At 37.0% G+C, this 22,395-nt stretch overlaps 1 protein-coding gene across 2 annotated transcripts in view; it reads left to right on the forward strand.

Moving 5' to 3' along the window:
- The window catches only part of SCP2 (sterol carrier protein 2), a 112,776-nt gene that overhangs the window by 10,026 nt on the left and 80,355 nt on the right, over positions 1–22,395 (forward strand). For both annotated transcript variants that reach the window (XR_004623085.1, XM_011220396.3), the window contains exons 3-5: positions 64–135; positions 2,400–2,531; positions 4,976–5,040. Coding sequence is in view for 1 of the 2 variants with exons in the window: in XM_011220396.3 (XP_011218698.1) it covers positions 64–135; positions 2,400–2,531; positions 4,976–5,040 (269 nt within the window). In the remaining variant the exon portion in view is untranslated. The remainder of the gene's footprint in view (positions 1–63; positions 136–2,399; positions 2,532–4,975; positions 5,041–22,395) is intronic.

The raw sequence follows: 22,395 nt of genomic DNA on the forward strand, positions 1-22,395 counted from the left end.
AATTTTGACTCACCTAAGCAAATACTCCAAGCACTCTTTGATAAAACCCTTTTGTTTTTATAGGCCAGAAGGCTTTAGCTGATGCACAGATCGCTTATTCAGTGGTGGAACAGGCGTGTATTGGCTACGTTTATGGTATGTGGTAAACTATATATTTTAAGAATGTTTCACCTAATCTAACAGCAACTTCATAAACAATGCAGAGGCATTTGTGAATTTTAACCCTCTAAACTCAGAATTCAGAGTCTTATTTCCATCATTTCTAGATTTCCCTTATGTGTCAGCCTAGTTTAATATGTTTTTTGCCATTGTTTATTGACAAAACAGGAGCTAAATTAAAAAACATTGTTCATCTTTAAAAAAAAAATCACCCATAGTTCTACCATATAAAGATAATTACTATTCAGAAGGTAAATTTTTGCTCTTTGTTATCTTAAAATTTGTATTTGTTGACTTTTTTGTATCCAATACATTTTTTTAAAGATTTTATTTATTAATTTGACACAGAGAGAGAGAGCACAAGCAGGGGGAACAAGAGAGGGAGGAGCAGGCTCCCCACTGAGCAGGGAGCCCGTTCTGGGGCTCGATCCCAGGACCCCAGGATCACGGCCTGAGCCGAAGGTAGACACTCAACCACTGAGCCACCCAGGCAACTCCAATAAAATTTTTTCATTAAACTTTTTCCTAACTAGGAAAAAGAGTATATAGTAATTGTAAAAAAAAGAAAGAAAAAAGGAAACACAGAAAAACACAAGAAAAAAGTCACCTGTAATCCCATTGTCCAGTCCAGAAATTATTACCATTAGTTTTTTGATGTTATCCTTCAGTGAATATGAATGTGTGTGAGTATGTATGCACATAATTTTTGCTTAAAGAAAATAAGGTCCTGGGGTGCCTGGCTGGCTCAGTCAGAAGAGCATATGACTCTTGATCTCTGGGTCATGAGTTTGACCCCCATGTTTGGGTGTAGAGATTACTTAAATAAATAAAACTTAAAAAAAAGAAAAAAAAAAGAAAAAAAGGGTCCTAGTACTTTTTGGTAACCTACTTTTCTCATTTAGTATAGTCCATATTCCCCATTAAGTCTTCCTTTATATTAACATTTTTTCAATTAAGTTTTTTCTTTTTCTGGAATACATAAAATATTTACATGGTACAAAAATACCAAATGTGGATGGTTATATAGTGGAAAGTCTCATTCTTATTCCTGTCTTCCTGTCTCATGGTTCCCTTCCCTTAGACAGCCAGTTTCACTAATTTCTAGTGTATCTTTGCACAGGTGATTTGTATATACACAAGTATGTATGAGTGTGTAAGTTCCCTTTTCCCCTTTCTTTTGTTACACACATGGTAACATAATAAACACAGTTTTGTATCTTGATTTTTTTTTTTCCACTTAGTAGTTCTTGGCTACTGTTCCAAATTATATCATTAAGAGCTTCCTTGGTCTTTTTTTTTTATGATAACATAAAATTCCATTGAATAGATAAATCATATAACCCACTGCCTTTTAGTTGACATTTAGAATGTCCCCCGTCTTTTTACAGCATTTTTAATGATTGCATGATTTCTAGTCTTAGTGATATTGTAATGATATCCTATTCTTGGACATTTAATTAATTAATTAATTTGACATTTTAAATTATTTCTAATTTCTAGTTATCATAGAAAACTATAATAAGTATTACTGTAGATGGATCTTTGTGCTTATCTGTGATTTTTTTTTTTTTTTGAGATTTCAAGGTATCAAGAGAATCCTCAAAAGGAAATTTACTAGGTCAAAGAGATGCACAATGTATTTATTGAAAAGAAGGTCCTGAACCTTGCAGTTTTCCCTGAAGACTTCTGGAGAGTCTGCCTTCAGATGTTCCCATCATAATGCTCTGGCCTGTCTGCCTTGATGGCCATGTTACTTGGGAAAGGGAGTCAAATGTGTATTCAGCTTGGATCACTGTTTTTCTGAAACACCCTGCCATACAGGATCTTTCAACTTTTTGAAGATATGAAGAGAAAATCATAGCCTTTTAATCAATTGATGTAGTTTTAAAGACTTATAACTGAAGTAGAAATGAAACCTTGGTTCCTTTATCATGCAGTCCTAGCCAGGTTGAATTGTTTGCTATTACTTGGTCATTTCTCTACTTTCCTACGTCTGTAACATGTAAAGAAAGAACACATATACTGTGTTTTGAGGATTTGTCATATTTGGAGTGTAAATAATGCTTAATGCAAAGACTGTTTCCGAATAAGATGTCAGTAGTTTATTGTCGTGCCTGTGTTATATGCTAGGCAAAGGCACAATACTGAAAATAACCCCATACTGTGGTATCATGTTGCATTGCAGCTTCATAAATTCCCATGTTTCAGATATTATAGTCTTTGTTTCTTTTCCCATACAGGTGACTCTACGTGCGGGCAGAGGTCTATCTATCACAGTTTGGGACTGACTGGAATTCCTATAATAAATGTCAACAATAACTGTGCTACCGGTTCTACTGCTTTGTTTATGGCCCGTCAGCTGATTCAGGGTGGTGAGGGTCGCTTATTTGTCTAGTGTACTGAAATAGATAGGGGGTTATTGCCCCCCCCATTAGTTCTCCACATGGCCGTCAGAGGGATTGCTTGATACTGTATATCTTTTCAAAAAATAACAACTTTATTGAGATCTAATTTATGTACCATAAAATTCACCTTTTGAAACTATACAATTCAGTCTTTTTTAGAGTTGCAGATTTCACACAACCATCACCACGATCTAGTTTTATTTTGTTTTGTTGTTATTTTTTAAAGATTTTATTATTTATTTGACAGAGAGAGAGAATGAGGGGGCACAAGCAGGTGGAGTGGCAGAGGGAGAGGGAGAAGCAGGCTTCCTGCTGAGCAGGGAGACCCGACACAGGGCTCGATCCCAGAACCCTGGGGATCATGACCCGAGCTGAAGGCAGATGCTCAACTGACTGAGCCACCCAGGTGCCCCTCCACTATCTAGTTTTAGAACATTTTTATCACTGCATAAAGAAACCCTAAACCTATTAGCAGTCACTCCCCATTTTCCCCTCTCCTAAGTCCCTGGTAACTACTAACATACTTTCTGTCCCTGGATTTACCTATTCTAAACATTAAGTGAGTGGAGTTGTATGATATATGGCCTTTTGTGGCTTCTCTCACTTAGCATAATGTTTTCTTTTTTTTTTAATTTTTAAAAAAGATTTACTTTTTTTTTATTTATTTATGAGAGACAGTAGAGCAAGAGAGAGTGAGCACGAGCGGGGGTGAAGGGCAGAGGGAGAAGCAGACTCCCTGCTGAGCAGGGAGCCCGATGTGAGGCTCAATTCCAGAACCCTGGGATCATGACCTGAGCTGAAGGCAGACTCTCAACTGACTGTGCCACCCAGGTGCCCCTTAGCGTAATGTTTTCACTGTTCATGTTGTAGCATGTATCAATATTTCATTCTTTTTTATGGCCAAATAATATTCAATTGTATGGGTAGACCACATTTTGTTTAAACAGTTATCAATTAATGGGCATTGGATTGTTTCTACTTTTTGGCTATTATGAATAATGCTACCATAAATATTTATGTACATTTTTTGTGGCCATATGTTTTCAGTTCTGTATTTCTGTATTTGGAAATATTCTGTATTTCTGAATATTCCAGGGTCTTTTATTAGCCCCTGTATTCTGTTCTGCTGATCAGTTGTTGATTATTACTCCACTACTCAGTGTTTTAATTGCTGGACCTTTATAATGTCTTATTGTTTGAAATAATAATGTCTTATTGTTTTATAATGTCTTATTGTTTGAAAATGCTGGTGTCTTCTGTTCCCCTCACCTTGTTATTTTACTTTCTTTTTCTCTTCCTCCCCTCCCCTTCTTCTCTTCTCTTCTCTTCTCTTCTCTTCTCTTCTCTTCTCTTCTCTTCTCTTCTCTTCTCTTCTCTGTAGGCTCCGTGCCCAACATGGAACACAAGGTGGAGCTTGAACTCAAAATCCTGAGATGAAGACCTGAACTGAGATCAAGAGTTAGGTTCTTAACCAACTGAGCTACCCAGGCACCCCGTTCTTTTCTTTTCTTTTTAAAGAAAAATTTTAGTAATTCCTGTTTTGATGTTCATTTGAATTCTAACATCATTTTTTAGGCATACCCTCCCTCCAGAAATAATTCTGTTAAGATTTTGATTAGGATCCTTTAAAATTTTTTAAAAATTTTATTTAGTGTTTTAAAATTCAAAATTAGCTGTTTATATTTGTTTTTCACTGAACCATACTTCCATATTAAAAAATAAAAAGTTTTGTTACCATATTGGGAATCAAAAAAAGAATTCAGTACTTTCCTAATTTTTCCTCTTATCTAGAATCATGTAGGGGCACCTGGGTGGCTCAGTCAGTTAGGCGTCTGCCTTCAGCTCAGGTCATGATCCCAGGGTTCTGGGATTGAGCCCCACGATGGACTCCCTGCTGGGTGGGGAGTCTGCTTCTCCCTCTTCCACTGCCCCTCCCCACTGCCCATGCTCTCTCTCTCTGTCTCTCTCTCTCAAATAAATAAATAAATAAAATCCTTAAAAGAAATAGGATCATGTAAGAATTTCCCCTAATTTTTCATTTATTAAACATTTTGTAGGATTATAGCATCTTTTTCTGTTTTATATAAATTACTTATAGTATTTACTTATAGTATTTACTAGTAATATGAATTCTAGCGTTTTGTTAGGTGTCTAAAAAATTTAATTTTTCGGGGCGCCTGGGTGGCACAGCGGTTAAGCATCTGCCTTCTGCTCAGGGCGTGATCCTGGCGTTATGGGATTGAGCCCCACGTCAGGCTCCTCCGCTATGAGCCTGCTTCTTCCTCTCCCTCTCCCCCTGCTTGTGTCCCCTCTCTCACTGGCTGTCTCTATCAATGTCAAATAAATAAATAAAAAAATAAATAAATAAAAATAAAAATTTAATTTTTCTAATAATTACATTTTCTTTCAAGGTATGGCAGATTGTGTCTTGGCTCTTGGATTTGAGAAGATGGAGAAGGGATCCATTCAAGTAAATGTGAGTCTTATTTACTGTTATTCTGGAGTTGTTATAATACTGTAAGAAAACTTTATCCATTTGACTACTATGACTAGAACCTGTTAATAAGCAACATGAAGTATAACTTGGCATAGTTATTAAATGAGCTGATGTCATTCACAATTTGAAAAGTGACATTGCATATGTATGCATAAATTCTGGTATGTTCGAACAGTAAAGAATCATAGAGATGATTTGGTTTAGCTTCTTTACATTGTCAATGATGGAACTGATGTTCAGAGAGGTCAAATAATTGAATTTGAGGTGACTTACCTATTTAATTTGAGAGTCATTAATTCAGAAATTAATTCCATGTAACAAATTGAAGAGGATTACTAAAGTATGGGACTTCTGATTCTGGTAATGGGAAGCCAGGTTATTTGAACCTGTTCTCCTACTGATGACAGCTAAAATATTTGAATAGAATATAAACAAAAAATCCTAAAGGCATTGAAGTGTTAAAGAGAGAAGAGGAATTGCAGGTAAATGCCAGAGAATTAATTAAGATCAGTGTTTGAAGCTGCTTTTGCTTGAATGCCTTTCATCAGGAAGCCGTGAGATTCAATTTTGATGGCCCCCTATAATGAAGAGGAAAGTAGTCAAAATTCAGGTCCTCCTATGATCAGAAGTTTAATAACCACTCCCCATAATAAAATGGGGGCTCTATGGGGATAAACCCTTTGGGTAAGTGTGAACCCCCAAAAAACTGTCCTCCTCTCTCTGTCCTCTTTTCCCCACTTTCATGAGATTACAAGGAGAGTTGACTTGGCACTGAGCAGGACAAGGGAGAAAAAAAGAGAAGGGAAGAAATCCCCCAGAAAATTCTTTCATTGATAATTCATAAACCACAAGCTATTCCTCATTGAGATTGCTACCAAAATTCTCATTACAGGGCAGTCAAAGAAACCTCAAACCTTGAATTGAGTCTAAATTGGTTCCAGAATAATAGTTACTTAGACCCTTAACAGACACAAATGTGAATTTGCTTTTGGAAGAAAGCGTTTTCTTTTGGAGGCTTTGAGAACTCTTCAAGTAATTTTTTAAGACGTGCAGTCAGAGGGGCGCCTGGGTGGCACAGCGGTTAAGCGTCTGCCTTCGGCTCAGGGCGTGAGCCCTGCGTTATGGGATCGAGCCCCACATCAGGCTCCTCCGCTATGAGCCTGCTTCTTCCTCTCCCACTCCCCCTGCCTGTGTTCCCTCTCTTGCTGGCTGTCTCTATCTCTGTCAAATAAATAAATAAAATCTAAAAAAAAAAAAAAAGACGTGCAGTCAGAGGTAACCAGGCATTAAAGAAACAGGGCACCATAACTGAGAACCAGGATAAAGAAGGTACAGTAAAAAGTGATCTCTGAAGACCTCAGAAACTGGATTTGTTGAACACAGATTTAGGCACACTTACCACGTTTGAAGAAATAAAAGACAAGCTTGGAAATATCCCAAGGGCATAGGAAACTGTGAAAAAGGACATTATAGGCATGAAAAAATAGAGTTTATAGAAAAGAAAAATAAAATAATTAAAATCAAGAAATCAGAAGATAGGTTTGATAGATTACATATAACTAAAAACGGAATTAGTGAAACTGGACTAGATTATAAATCATTATTTAGAAAACACTCTAAAAAATATTCTTATCTTTTAGAAAAAAGATGAAAAATTGGCAGGAAGTTAAGATAAATGGAGGATAGTGTGATAAGATATAACTGTTTAATTGAATTAATGGAGAAGTGGTGAGAGAGAAAATAAGGCACAAGCAGTTTTATTTATCTTCTCCCAAAACCAGCCTTGAGTTTCACTGATCTTTGCTGTTTGCTTTTTACTCTCTCATTTATTTCCGCTCTTATCTTTGTTATTTTCTTCTCTCTGCTAACTTTGGGCCTAACTTTGTTTGTTTGTCTTTTTCTTGTTCCTTGATGTGTAAAGTTAAATTTTTTGTTTGTTTGTTTGTTTGTTTCTGTGTGGTTTTTATTGAGATCTTTCTTGTTTCTCAGTGTAGGAGTTTATCACTATGAACTTCCCTCTTAGAACTGCTTTTGAGGCATCCTATAAATTTTGGTGTGTTGTATTTCCATTTTCATTCATCTTAAGATATTTTTTTATTTCTTTTTTTAATTTCTTTGACCCATTGGTTGTTCAGTAGCGTGTTGTTTAATTTCCACATATTTGTGAATTTTCTAGCTTTCTTCTTGTAGTTGATTTCTAGTTTTATACCATTGTGGTTGGAAAAGATGCTTGACAATTTCAATCTTCCTAAATTTTTAAGATTTGTTTTGTGGCCTACCACATCATTTATTCTGGAGAATGGTCCATGTGTACCATAGAAAAATATATATTCTATTGCTTTTGTGTGGAATGTTCTGTATATGTCTGTTAAGTCCATCTGGTCCAATGTTTCCTTATTGATTTTCTGTCTGAATAATCTATCTATTGAAGAAAGTAGGGTATTAAAGTTCTCTGTACTATTATTGCATTGCTGTCCGTTTCTCCCTTTAGGTCTGTTGATGTTTAGTTTATATATTTGGGTACTCCTGTGTTAGGTGCATGAATAATTATGAATGTTATGTCATCTTGTTGGATTGACCCCTTTATCATTCAATGGCTGGTTTTGAGGTTTTATTTTATTTTATTTTATTTTTTAAAGATTTTATTAATTTATTCGACAGAGATAGAGACAGCCAGCGAGAGAGGGAACACAAGCAGGGGGAGTGGGAGAGGAAGAAGCAGGCTCACAGCAGAGGAGCCTGATGTGGGGCTCGATCCCATAACGCCGGGATCACGCCCTGAGCCGAAGGCAGACGCTTAACCGCTGTGCCACCCATGCGCCCCTGGTTTTGAGGTTTTAAACCTGACTTAAAATAATAAGACTAAACATAATTATACTTTAATATGTATATCAACATGTGAATGTAGAGGAGAGCCAAAATAATGAAGTGTTATTCTTTAGATTGAATATTTGAATCTTATGTGTAACAAATAGAAGTGGGTTTTAGTTTATCCTCTATGATGACCTTTATCTATTATAGTCTTTGTCTTAAAACCTGTTTTACCTAACTATAGCAATTTCAGCTTTCTTCTGGTTTTCATTTGCATAGAATGTCTTTTTCTATCCCTTTCTTTCTTTCTTTTTTTTTTTTTTTAAAGATTTTACTTTTATTTGAGACAGAGAGAGAGAGAGACAGAGCACAAGCAGAGGGAGCGGCAGGCAGAGGGAGCAGCAGCCTCCTTGCTGAGCAAGGAGCCCGATGTGGGACTCGATCATAGGATCCTGGGATCATTGAGCTGAAGGCAGAGGCTTAACCAACTGAGCCACCCAGGCATCCCTCCATCCCTTTACTTTTAATCTGTGTGTCTTTGCATCTGAAGTGAGTCTCTTATAGGCAGCATATGGATGGGTCTTGTTTTTTTATCCACTTAGCCATTCTGTCTCTTGATTGGAGAATTTAGTTCATTTACATTTAATGTAATTATTAATAGGTATGGACTTATTGCCATTTTGTTAATTGTTTTCTGGCTGTTTTATAGGGTATAGGCATTATTTGAAGAGATAATGGCTACTAATTTTCTTGAACTGGCAAAGGACAGTAATCTGCAGATTGAAAAATCCCAGTGAATCCAAATTAGGATAAATAAAAAGAAACCCCACAGTGAAACCACAAAACAAAATAAAGCAAAAAACAAAACAAAAGCAAAGGGAATAGTGGGGTGAGTATTAGTATTGTCTTTTTAAAAAAATTTTAAAGATTTATTTATTTGAGAGAGAGAGAACATGAGCAGGAGGGGCAGAGGGAGAGGGAGAGAGAATCCCAAGCAGACTCCACACTGAGCATGGAGCCTGGCATGGGGCTGGATCTCACAACCCTGAGATCATGGCCTGAGCTGAAACCAAGAGTCGGATACTCAACCAACTTTGCCACCCAGGTTCCCCTAGTATTGTCTTTATATGAAAAATATCGCTAGAACAAAGGTTGTAGATATTTGTTTTGTTTTTCAATGGTTATTGAGTTTGGGGCTAATGTCACCTTTAGAATAGTCTTACATTCTGTTGTAAAAAAGCAATTTTAAAAACTTTTTTTATTTAAAGTAATCTCTATGCCTAATGTGGGGCTTGAACTCACAGCTCCAAGATCGAGAGTCACATGCCCCACTGACTAAGCCAGCCAGGTGCCCCAGTTTTTAAAACTTTTCAAAGCAGTTTTAAAGCAATTGTAAGCAAATTTTAAAGCAATATTTGACAATTTAGAGATTGAGGGCCTCTGAGTTTGATTATCAACATGATTTTAAAGATTTCTATTTTAGTTTAATCCTATTTTCTTCATTTTAAAAGTAATCTTCATTTTAGTAATAATCATTTAGTAATGGTTCCTACTTTTTAGTTTTGTTTCTCTAGTGGCAACTAGGCACTTTCTAATATATATGTATTTTTTTCAAGGGGAATTGCTTCTTAAATTATATACTTGATGACTGTTTAAAATATGAATATGTAGGAATTGATCTCTGGTAAATACAGATTTTTCTATAGAAGGCACTACAATATAAAACTAGAATCATTGTGTGTGTGTTGTGTGTGTGTTTTTTTAAAGATTTATTTATTTATTTTAGACGGGGGCAGGGGAAAAGGGAGAGGGAGTGAGAATCTCAAGCAGACTCTACACTGAGCCAGGAGCCTAATGTGGGGCTTGATCCCATGACCCCAAGATCATGACCTGAGTTGAAACCCAAGAGTTTCAGCTATTGCACCACCCAGGCACCTCCCCCACCTTTTTAAAAAAGTTTTATTCATTTAAGTAATCACTATACCCAATGTGGGGCTCAAACTCATGACCTCTAGAACAAGAGTCACATGCTTTTCTGACTGAGCCAGCCAGGTGCCCCTAAAACTAGAATCATTGTTAGAAAATGAGTTGAAGATAACTTTTAGCCTGTTCATCTAAGAGTATACTATTATTTAGCTTATGAGGTCAATATGATTCAGTTCTCTCTGTTCAAACATTAAGGGACCTCTACACCAAATTAAATTAAATACATGTGATAGTATCTCTTAGTAATTGTGAGGGTGTCTGGCACATAATAGGCATTCAGATCAACAAGAGCTGTTTCCCTTTTTCCCTTAGAGAACTTTTAAAGAAAGTGGGAAATGTTAGGTTGAGTCTTAAAAACAATAAGAGATAATAATTATATGAAATTATTATATAATGAGTAAGTATAATTATAATAATAAAACAAAGATAATTAAATATAGGGAAAAGTGAGATCTTTCTGGGTATGGGAGAAAACATCATGAGCCAAATCACAGATGTTGGAATGAACATAATATGGTATGTTCAGGGGCACCTGGCTGGCTTAGTCGGTAGAGCCTGTTATTCTTGATCTCAGGGTTGTGAGTTCATGCCCCACATTGGGCATGGAGCCTACTAAAAAAAAAAAAAAAAGATAATATGTTTAGGAGTTAGTTTGAAAAATGGGATTGGAGGGTGTCAGCTGGAGAAGAGTACAAAATAAGATTATTAGGTGAGTACCTAATGGGAATACCTAACATTTATGACACATGAAAAAAAATTGTTTTCCTTGAGTAGTGAATGATAAATACTTTGATAACTTTTATTTGAAAATTATTAAAAACCACATCTAGGTCTGTAGTTTTCTTTATGGGAAGGTTTTTAACCTTTTAAGATCAGTAGTTCAATTTTTTCAGTAAATATATTACTATTTATGTTATTATTATTATTATTTTGACTGAGCTTTGATAATACCCTTTAAGGAATTTGTCCATTTCATATAAATTGTTGAATTTATTGACAAAAAGTTGATCATATTATTCCCATAGTATACCTTTAAAGTAGGATCTTTGGACATGTTCTTCCTGTGATGTTGTTAATCTTTGTCTTCTCTCTTTTTCCCATGATCAGTAAAATAAAATGGTTTACCAATTTTATTGATCTTGTCGGAGTATCAGCTTTTATTTTCATTGATTTTTCTCTATTTTTTCTATTTCATTCTGCTAATTTCTATTCATTCTATTTAATTCTGTTCATTTTTTAGTTAGATCCGCTATGATCCTTAATATTTCCTTTTTCTTACATTGGATTTAACTTGCTCTTTATTTTCATAGTCTATTAAGTTGGAAGCTTAGGTCATTGCTTTTAAATCTGTCCTTTTTTCAAATGTAGGTATTCGATGCTATAGATTCTTTTAAAACACTGCTTGAGCAGGGGCACCTGGGTGGCACAGTCAGTTAAGCTCCCATCTCTTGTTTTCAGCTCAAGTCATGATCTCAGGGCCATGGGATTGAACCCTCTGTCAGGGTCTGCACTCAGTACGGAGTCTCTTAAGATTTTCACTCCCTCTCCCTGTGCCCCTCCCTGCACCATGCTCTCTCTCTTTCTAAAACATGAAATAAATCTTTAAAACAAAACAAAACAAAAAAATACTCTTAAGCAGCATACCAACATTTTCTTATGTCAAGCTTTTATTTTCATTTATTTTAAATTATTTTAAAATTTCCAAAAAAAGGGTTGCCTGGGTGCCTCAGTAGCTTAAGTATCTGCCTTCGGCTCAGGTCATAATCTTGGGCTCCTGGGAATGAGCCCTGTGTTGGGCTCCCTGCTCAGCGGGGAGCCTGCTTCTCCTGCCTCTGCTCCTCCCCACTGCTTGGGCTTTCTCTCTCTCTCTCTCTCAAATAAATAAATAAATAAATAAATAAATAAAATCTTTAAAAAAAAATTCCAAAAGAAATAAAAAAGAAAGAGAGGTAAACCAGAAAACAGACTCTTATCTATAGAAAACAAACTGATGGTTACCAGAGGGGAGCTGGGTGAGGAGGATGGGTTTAATGGGTGATGGATATTAAGGAGGGCACTTATGATGAGCACTGGATGTTGTCTGTAAGTGACTAATCACTGAATTCTACATCTGAAATTAATATTGTGCTGTATGTTAACTAACTGGAATCTAAATAAAAACTTGAAAAAAAATTTCCGTTGTGATTTTTCTTTCACCCATGTTGCTTAATTATTAAGTATTTGGGCATTTTCAGATGTCTTTCTGTTATTTGTTTCCATTTTAAATCTCTGTGGTCAGAGAATATGCTTTGTATGATGTGAATACATTTTAATTTACTGAGATTTACTTTTTGGCTCAGGATATGGTCTGTTTTATGGTCTGTTTTGATAAATAGTCTCTGTGCACTTGAAATGAATATGGACTCTGATGTTATTGGGTAGAGTGTTCTATAAATGCTAAATCACATTGATTGTTAATATTGATCGAGTCTTCTATATCCTTATTGACATTTCATTGAGGGGGGTATTAAGATCCACTAAATCTGTGGGTTTGTCTATTTTTTTCAGCTCTCTCAGTTTTTGTTGCATGTATTTTGAAGCTCTGATATTAGGCATAGTAACATTTAGGATTGTTAGGTACTTGATAACTTGACCCTTTCATCATTGTGGGATAACCCTCTTCTATCCCTCTTTTAAAATGGTTCTAGTCCTGTCAGTTTTCCACAAGATCATGAGGCAGGTGGACTTCTTTTCTTTTTTTTTTTTTAAAGATTTTATTTATTTATTCGACAGAGATAGAGACAGCCAGCGAGAGAGGGAACACAAGCAGGGGGAGTGGGAAAGGAAGAAGCAGGCTCATAGAGGAGGAGCCTGATGTGAGGCTCGATCCCATAACGCCGGGATCACGCCCTGAGCCGAAGGCAGACGCCCAACCGCTGTGCCACCCAGGCGCCCCAGGTGGACTTATTTTCTTATGATGATAACTTTTAAGACCTTTTAAGATTTATAGTCTTAGCAGTTTTTGAATATGCAATACAGTATTATTGACTATAGTCACCATGCTGTACATTACATCTCCACGACTTTTTAAAAAGATTTTATTTTTAAGTAACCTCTACACCCAACATGGGGCCCGAACTCACAACCCTGAGATTAAGAGTTGCGTGGTGTACTGACTGAGCCAGCCAGGCACTGCCTCATGGCTTTTTTATTTTTTAACTGGGAGTTTGTACATTTTGACTCCCTTCATCTATTTTGCCTACCTTCTGCCGCCTGTCTCTGACAACTACTGGTCTGTTTTCCGTATCTATGAGCTTAATTAATTAATTAATTTTTAAAGATTTATTTATTTGAGAGAGAGGAAGTATGCACGCATGTGTGAGTGGTAGGGAGGGGCAGAGGAAGAGGGAGAGACTCTTAAGCAGACTTCCTGCTGAGTGTGGAGCCCAACACAGGGCCCAATCTCATGACCCTGCAGTCATGACCTGTACTGAAATCAAGAGTCAGATGCTTAAACCACTGAGCCACCCAGATGCCCCTTATTTATTTTTTTAGATTCCACATATAAATGATATCATATGGTATTTGTCATTGTCTGACTTATTGCACTTAGCATAATGTCTCAAGGTCTATCCATGTTATCATAAATCACAAGATTTCATTCCTCTTCTTATTTTTTTCTAAGTTATCTCTACACACAATATAGGGCTTGAATTCACAACCCTGAGATCATGCTCTACTAACTGAGCCAGCCAGGTGCTCCAAGATTTCATTCTTTTTCATGGCCAAATAATATTCCGTTATGTATATATTATATATTATACACACACACACACACATATTCCCCCTGCATTTTCTTTTTTTTTTATTTTTAAAAATTTATTTGAGAGAGAGAGAGAGAGAGATAGTGGGGGGAGGGACAGAGGGAGAGGAGAGAGAATCTTAAGCAGACTCCCTGCTGAGCATGGGACTCGATCTCATGACCCTGAGATCATGACCTGGGGTTCATGACCTGAGCGGAAACCAAGAGTCAGACACTTAACTGACTGTGCCACCCAGGTGCCCCCACCCTGCATTTTCTTTATCCATTCATCTGTTGGTGGGCATTTAGATTGTTTCCATATCTTGGCTGTTGTAAATAATGCTTCAGTAAATGACATGGGGATGCATATATTTTTTAGAGTTGGTGTTTTTGTTTTTTTTTAGGTAAATACACAGAATTGGAATTGTTGAATCATATGGTAGTTTTTAAAAATTTTTTTGAGAAACTGCCATACTATTTTTCTTAGTGGCTGAGATTTACATGAGCACTGATAGAGCATTAAAGTTCCTTTTTCTGGGGCGCCTGGGTGGCACAGCGGTTTAAGCGTCTGCCTTCGGCTCAGGGCGTGGTCCTGGCGTTCTGGGATCGAGCCCCACATCAGGCTCTTCCTCTATGAGCCTGCTTCTTCCTCTCCCACTCCCCCTGCTTGTGTTCCCTCTCTCGCTGGCTGTCTCTATCTCTGTCAAATAAATAAATAAAATCTTTAAAAAAAAAAAAAGTTCCTTTTTCTCTACATCCTCACCTGTACTTGTTATTTCTCGTCTTTTTGATAATAGCTATTCTAACAGGTGTTAGGTGATATTTCACTGTGGTTTTTGAATTAGATTTTTGTAGGCACCATGTAGTTGGGTCTTGCTTTTTAGCAATATAGGAAGTTCTGCCTTTTAATTGGGCTTTTTATGTCTTTTCATTTAGTATGGTTATTGATATATAGGGCTTAAATTAGTGATTAGCTGAAACTGATACCTACTGGCTCATACTAGCTTGCAAGATTTGATTGTGCACATCTCTTCTCATCTTTGCTTTCAGTGATTTAAATTAGCTGTGGTGGGAGCATTTACACAACAAAAATTGGTAAATATGTCAGTTGGGTCTCTTCCACCCTTGTGAGCTTGTTATTAAGCATTTACTAGGACAACACTGGTTTAAATCTACTATTTTGCTACTTGTTTTCTTTTTGTTTAATATTTTCTTTGTTCTTTTTTTCTCTTTGTCTTCTGTGGAGATTTTTTTTTTTTGTAATTTCACTTTAGTTGTTTTATAAGCTCATTAACTATATCTATGGTGTTTTGTCTTGCTTTTAGAATTTATAATATATATCCTTTTTTTCCCCTTTTTCAACAAATATCTTTATCATTCTTTTCTCAAGCAGAATATTTTTAGTCTTAAAACATAGTAAATACAATAATTTAACTTTTTGAAAGATGTTTTTATTTTAATCATCTGATGTTTATCATGACAAGTGCACTCCTTAATTCTTATCACCTATTTCACCCATCCCCCCCACCGACCTCCCCTCTGGTAACCATGAGTTTGTTCTCTACAGTTAAGAATCTGTTCCTTGATTTGTCTCACTCTCTTTTTCCCTTTGCTCCTCTGTTTTGTTTCCTCAATTCCACATGAGTGAAATCCTATGGTTTTTGTCTTTCTCTGACTGACTTATTTCACTTAGGACTATACTTTCTATCTCCATCCATGTCATTGCAAATGGCAATATTTCATTCTTTTTTTTATCACCAGATGATATTCTATCGTGTGTGTGTGTGTGTGTGTGTGTGTGTATCAAATTTTCCTTATCTATTCATCAATCAGTGGGCACTTAGGCTCTTTCCATATCTTAGCTATTGTAAACAGTGCAGCTATAAACATAGGGGTGCATGTATCCCTTTGGATTAGTGTTTTTGTATTCTTTGGATAAATTCCCAGTAGTGTTGGATCATAAAGTAGGTTTTATTTTTAACTTTTTGAGAAACTTCCATACTGTTTTCCACAGTGACTGCACCAGTTTGAATTACCATGCAACAGAGCAAGAGGATTGCTTTTTCTCCACATCCTCACCAACACCTATGGTTTCTTGTGTTTTTTATTTTAGCCATTCTGACAGGTGTGAGGTGGCATCTCACTGTAGTTTTAATTTGCATTTCGCTGATGGTAAGTGGTTGTGATTATCTTCTCATCTGTCTGTTGGCCATCTGTATGTCTTCCTTGGAGAAATGTCTATGTCTTTTGCCCATTTTTTAATTGGATTATTTTTTTTTTGGGTGTTGAGTTTTATAAGTTTTTTATATATTTTGGATATTGACCCTTTATCAGGTATGATATTTGCAAATATCTTCTCCCATTCCATAGGTTGCCTTTTAGTTTTGTTGATTGTTTTTTTGTTTTTTTTGCTATGCTTTTGTTTCCTTGTCTCAGGGGACCTTTCTAGAAAAAACATTGCTGCAGCTGATGTTGCAGAAATTACTGCCTGTGCTCTTTCCTGGGATTTTAATGGTTTCAGGTCACACACTTAGGTCTTTAATCTACTTTGAGTTTATTTTTGTATATGGTTTAAGAAAGTGGTCCAGTTCCATTCTTTTGCATGTTGCTGTCCAGTTTTCCCAATACTATTTGTTGAAGAGACTGTCTTTTTCCCATTGGATATTCTTTCCTGATTTGTCAAAGATTAATTGACCATATAATTGTGGGTTTATTTCTGGATTTTCTATTCTGCTCTATTGATCTATGTGTCTGTTTTTGTGGCAGTATCATACTATTTTGATAACTACAGTTTTGTAGTATAACTTGAAGTCCAGGATTATGATGCCTCCAGTTTTGCTTTTCTTTTTCAAGATTGCTTTGGCTATTTGGAGTCTTTTATGGTTGCATTCAAATTTTAGGATTGTTTGTTCTAACTCTGTGGAAAATGCTGGTGGTATTTTGACAGGGATTGCATTAATATGTAGATTGCTTTGGGTAGAATAGACATTTTAACAATATTTGTTCTTCCAATCCGTGAGCATGGAATATCTTTCCATTTCTTTCTTTTCTTTTTTTTTTAAAGATTTTATTTATTTATTTGAGAGAGAGAGAGAGAGGAGGAGGAGCAGAGGGAAAAGGACAAGCAGAGTCAGAGTTGAGCATGGAGCCTGATGCAGGGCTTGATCTCATGGCTGTGAGCTGAAATCAAGAGTTGGACACTAAACTGATTGAGCCACTCAGCTGCCCCATGTCTTTCCATTTCTTTGTGTCATCTTAAATTTCTTTCATCAGTGTCTTATACTTTTCAGAGTACAGGTGTTTTACCTCTTTGGTTAGGTTTATTCCTAGGTATGTTATTATTTTTGGTGCAATTGTAAATGGGATTGTTTTCTCAATTTCTCTTTCTGTTGCTTCATTATTGGTATAAAGAAATGCAACAGATTTCTGTATGTTGATTTTGTATCCTTGACTTTACTGAATTCATTTATCAGTTCTAGCAGTTTTTTGGTGGAGTCTTTTTGGTTTTCGATAGATAGTGTCGTGTCATCTGCAGATAGTGAAAGTGTTACTTTTGCCTTACTGATATGGATTCCTTTTATTTCTTTTTGTTGTCTGATTGCTGTGGCTAGCACTTTCCAGTACTATGTTGAATAGAAGTGGTGGGTGTAGACGTCAGTGTTTTCTTCCTGACCTTAGGGGAAAGGCTTTCCGGTTTTCCCCATTGAGAATGATGTTAGCTATGGGTTTTTTATATATGACTATTATTATGTTGAGGTATATTCCCTCTTAACCTACTTTGTTGAAGGTTTTTGTCATAAATGGATGTTGTACTTTGTCAAATGTTTTCTCTGCATCTATTGAAATTATTATATCGTTCATATCCTTTCTCTTAAATTGATGTGATGCGCATGTTGATTGATTTGTGGATATATTTTTTTTTAAATAATTTTTATTTTGTTATATTAGTTACCATACAGTACATCCCCAGTTCTTGATGCAATGTTCCATGATTCATTATTTGCATATAACACCCAGTGCACCATGCAATATGTGCCCTCCTTAATACCCATCACCAGCCTAACCCAATCCCCCACTTCCCTCCCCTCTGAAGCCCTCAGTTTGTTTCTCAGAGTCCACAGTCTCTCATGGTCTATTCCCCCTTCTGTTTACCCCCCTTCATTCTTCCCTTCCTTCTCCTACCGATTTTCCTATTTCTTATGTTCCATAAATGAGTGAAACCAATATGATAATTCTCTTTCTCTGCTTGACTTACTTCACTTAGCATAATCTCCTCCAGTCCCGTCCATGTTGCTGCAAATGTTGTGTAATTGTTCTTTCTGATGGCTGAGTAATATTCCATTGTATAGATGGACCACATCTTCTTAATCCAGTCATCTGTTGAAGGGCATCTCGGCTCCTTCCACAATTTAGCTATTGTGGACAATGCCGCTATGAGCATTGGGGTGCATATGGCCCTTTTCTTCACTACATCTGTATCTTTGGGGTAAATACCCAGTAGTGCAATTGCTGGATCATAGGGTAGCTCAATTTTTAACTTTTTAACGGACCTCCACACTGTTTTCCAAAGTGGCTGTACCAACTTGCATTCCCACCAACAATGTAAGAGGGATCCCCTTTCTCCACATCCTCTCCAACAATTGTTGTTTCTTGCCTTGTCTATCTTTGCCATTCTAACTGGCGTAAGGTGGTATCTCAGTGTGGTTTTGATTTGAATTTCCCTGATGGCTAATGATTTTGAACATTTTTTCATGTGTCTGTTAGCCATTTGTATGTCTTCATTGGAAAAGTGTCTGTTCATATCTTCTGCCCATTTTATGATTTGTTTATTTGTTTCTCGTGTATTGAGTTTGAGAAGTTCTTTGTAGATCTTGGATACCAGTCCTTTATCTGTGGTGTCCTTTGCAAATATATTCTCCCATTCCGTGGGCTGTCTCTTAGTTTTTTTGACTGTTTCCTTGGCTGTGCAGAAGCTCTTTATCCTGATAAAGTCCCATAAGTTCATTTTATCTTTTATTTCTCTTGCCTTTGGAGATGTGTCGTGAAAAAGGTTGCTCTGGCCGATGTCATAGAAGTTGTTGCCTATGTTCTCCTCTAGAATTTTGATGGATTCCTGTCTCACATTGAGGTCTTTCATCCATTTGGAGTTTATTTTTGTGTATGGTGTGAGAGAGTGGTCAAGTTTCATTCTTTTGCATGTAGCTGTCCAATTTTCCCAGCACCATTTATTGAAGAGACTGTCTTTTTTCCACCGGATGTTTTTTCCTGCTTTATCAAAGATTAGTTGCCCAAAGAGCCGAGGGTCCATTTCTGGGTTCTCTATTCTGTTCCATTGGTCGATGTGTCTGTTTTTGTGCCAGTACCATGCTGTCTTTGTGATCACAGCTTTGTAGTACAGCTCGAAATCCGGCATTGTGATGCCCCCAGCTTTGTTTTTCCTTTTCAACAGTTCCTTGGAGATTCGGGGCCTTTTCTGGTTCCATACAAATTTAAGGACTATTTGTTCCAGTTCTTTGAAAAATGTCCTCGGTATTTTGATCGGGATAGCATTGAAAGTGTAGATTGCTCTGGGTAGTATGGACATTTTAACTATGTTAATTCTTCCAATCCATGAGCATGGAATATTTTTCCATCTTTTTATGTCTTCCTCAATATCTTTCAAAAGTGATCTATAGTTTCTAGGATATAGGTCCTTTACGTCTCTGGTTAAGTTAATTCCAAGGTAACGTATGGTTTTTGGTGTTATTGTAAATGGGATGGATTCCCTAATTTCTCTTTCTTCAGTCTCGTTATTCGTGTATAGAAATGCAACTGATTTCTGGGCATTGATTTTGTATCCTGCCACCTTACTGAATTGTTCTATAACTTCTAATAGTTTGGGAGTGGATTCCTTTGGGTTTTCCATATAGAGTATCATGTCATCTGCAAAGAGAGACAGTTTGACTTCTTCTTTGCCGATTTGGATACCTTTGATCCCTTTTTGTCTTCTGATTGCTGTTGCAAGGACTTCTAGTACTATGTTGAATAATAGTGGCGAGAGTGGGCATCCTTGTCGTGTTCCTGATCTTAAGGGAAAGGCTTCCAGCTTTTCCCCATTGAGAATAATGCTTGCAGTAGGCTTTTCATAGATGGCTTTTATGAGATTGAGAAATGTACCCTCTATTCCTACACTCTGAAGGGTTTTAATCAGGAAAGGATGCTGTATTTTGTCAAATGCTTTTTCTGCATCAATTGAGAGGATCATATGGTTCTTGAGTCTTTTCTTGTTGATATGATGTATCACATTGATTGATTTGCGAGTGTTGAACCATGCTTGCATCCCAGGTATGAATCCCACTTGGTCATGATGGATAATCCTTTTAATGTACTGTTGGATTCTATTAGCAAGGATCTTGTTGAGGATTTTGGCATCCATATTCATTAGAGAAATCGGTCTGTAATTCTCCTTTTTGAGGGGGTCTTTGCCTGGTTTGGGGATCAAGGTAATATTAGCCTCATAGAATGAGTTTGGTAGCTTTCCTTCTGTTTCTATTTTTTGAAATAGCTTTAGGAGAATAGGTATTATTTCTTCTTTGAATGTTTGGTAGAATTCCCCAGGAAAACCGTCTGGGCCTGGAGTTTTATTATTTGGAAGGTTGTTTATCACTGACTCAATTTCTTCATAGTTAATTGGCCTATTTAAGAAATCTATTTCTTCCTGTTTCAGTCTTGGTAGTTTATAGGTTTCCAGGAAGGCCTCCATCTCTTCCAGATTGTTTAGTTTTTTGGCATATAGCTGTTGATAAAAGTTTCTAATAATCCTTGCAATTTCAATGGTGCTGGTCGTGACCTCTCCCTTTTCAGTCATAATTTTAATAATCTCAGTCCTTTCTCTTTGTTTTTGGACAAGTTTTGCCAGTGGTCTATCAATTTTATGGATTCTCTCAAAGAACCAGCTTCTAGTCCTGTTGATCTGCTCTACTGTGGTTCTGGTCTCTAATTCATTGATTTCTGCTCTAATCTTGGTCAACTCCTTCCTTGTCAGTGGGTTAGGCCTGTCCCTCTGTTGCTGTTCCAGTTTCTTGAGGTGAGAATATAGAAACTGCATTTTAGATTTTTCTATTCTTTTGAGTGAGGCTTGGATGGCTATGTATTTCCCCCTTAGGACTGCCTTTGCAGTATCCCATAGGTTTTGGACCGTTGTGTATTCATTCTCGTTGGTCTCCATAAATTGTTTAATTTGTTTTTTGATTTCCTGGTTTATCGAGTCATTCTTGAGCAGGATGGTTCTTAGCCTCCAAGTGTTTGAGTTTCTTCCAGGTTTTTCCTTGTGGTTGAGTTCCAATTTCAGAGCGTTGTGGTCTGAGAATATGCAGGGGATAATTTCAATCTTTTGGTATTGGCTGAGACCTGTTTTGTGTCCCAGAGCATGATCTATTCTTGAGAATGTTCCATGGGCATTTGAATAGAATGAGTATTCTTTGGTTCTGGGGTGTAGTGTTCTATATATATCTATGAGGTCCAACTCGTCGAGTATGGCATTCAAAGCCTTTGATTCTTTGCTTAGTTTTTGCCAGGGTGTTCTGTCTATTTCTGATAGTGGGGTGTTGAGGTCCCCTACTATTACTGTGTTCTTATCTATATGTCTCTTTATTTTGGTTAAGAGTTGGCTTGTGTATCTTGCTGCTCCCCTGTTGGGGGCATATATATTAATAATTGTCATATCCACTTGTTGAATACTTCCTTTAAGAATAATATAGTGCCCTTCTGTATCTCTCTCTATGGCCTCTAGTTTAAAATCCAGTCTATCTGATATGAGAATTGCTACTCCAGCTTTCTTTTGAGGTCCATTTGCGTGGAAGATGGTACTCCATCCCCTTACTCTAAGTCTGAATGCATCTTTGGGTTCAAAATGAGTCTCTTGTAGACAGCAAATGGATGGGTCATGTCTTTTTATCCAATCTGCAACCCTGTGGCGTTTTATGGGAGAGTTTAAGCCATTTAGATTGATAGAGATTATTGACAGATATGATTTTAATGATGCCATTTCTCTTTAAAGTCTTTGTATCGGTTGTGACTTGCTGCTCTGTATCACTCTTGGGGCCTTTTTACCTTTATAGAGCCCCCCTTAATATCTCCTGTAGGGCTGGTTTCGTGGTTACGAAATTGGTTAATGATTGGCGATTTTGGAACGTCTTTATTTCTCCATCAATTCTGAATGACAGCTTTGCTGGATAAAGGATCCTTGGCTGCATGTTTTTCTCTGAAAGAGCTTTAAAAATGCCCCCCCAAGCCTTTCTCTCATTCCAGGTCTCTGTAGACAGGTCTGACGTAATCCTGATACCTTTGCCTTGGTACGTGAGAAATTTCTTTGCCCTGGCCGCTTTCAATACTGTATCCTTGGATCTAATATTTGCGAATTGCACTATGACATGCCGTGGCGTAGGTTTGTCCTGGTTGAGCTTGGATGGGGTCCTCTCTGCCTCTTGGACACGAATGCTTGTTTCCCTTGCTAGATTAGGGAAGTTTTCAGCTACAATTTGTTCAAATATCTCTTCTAGACCTCTGTTTTTCTCCACCCCTTCAGGGATGCCGATGATTCTGACATTGGATCGTTTCATAGAGTCAGTAATCTCCCGTAATCTACATTCGTGGGCGTGGATTTTTTTAAGACCAGCTTCTATTTTCGTTTTTTCTTCTACTAACCCATCCTCCAATTCGCTAACGCGTTCCTCTGCCTCGGTGACCCTGGCCGTCAGAGCCTCTAGTTTTGACTG

Source organism: Ailuropoda melanoleuca, chromosome 2 (assembly GCF_002007445.2).
Source record: "Ailuropoda melanoleuca isolate Jingjing chromosome 2, ASM200744v2, whole genome shotgun sequence".
Taxonomy (NCBI): Eukaryota; Metazoa; Chordata; class Mammalia; order Carnivora; family Ursidae; genus Ailuropoda; species Ailuropoda melanoleuca.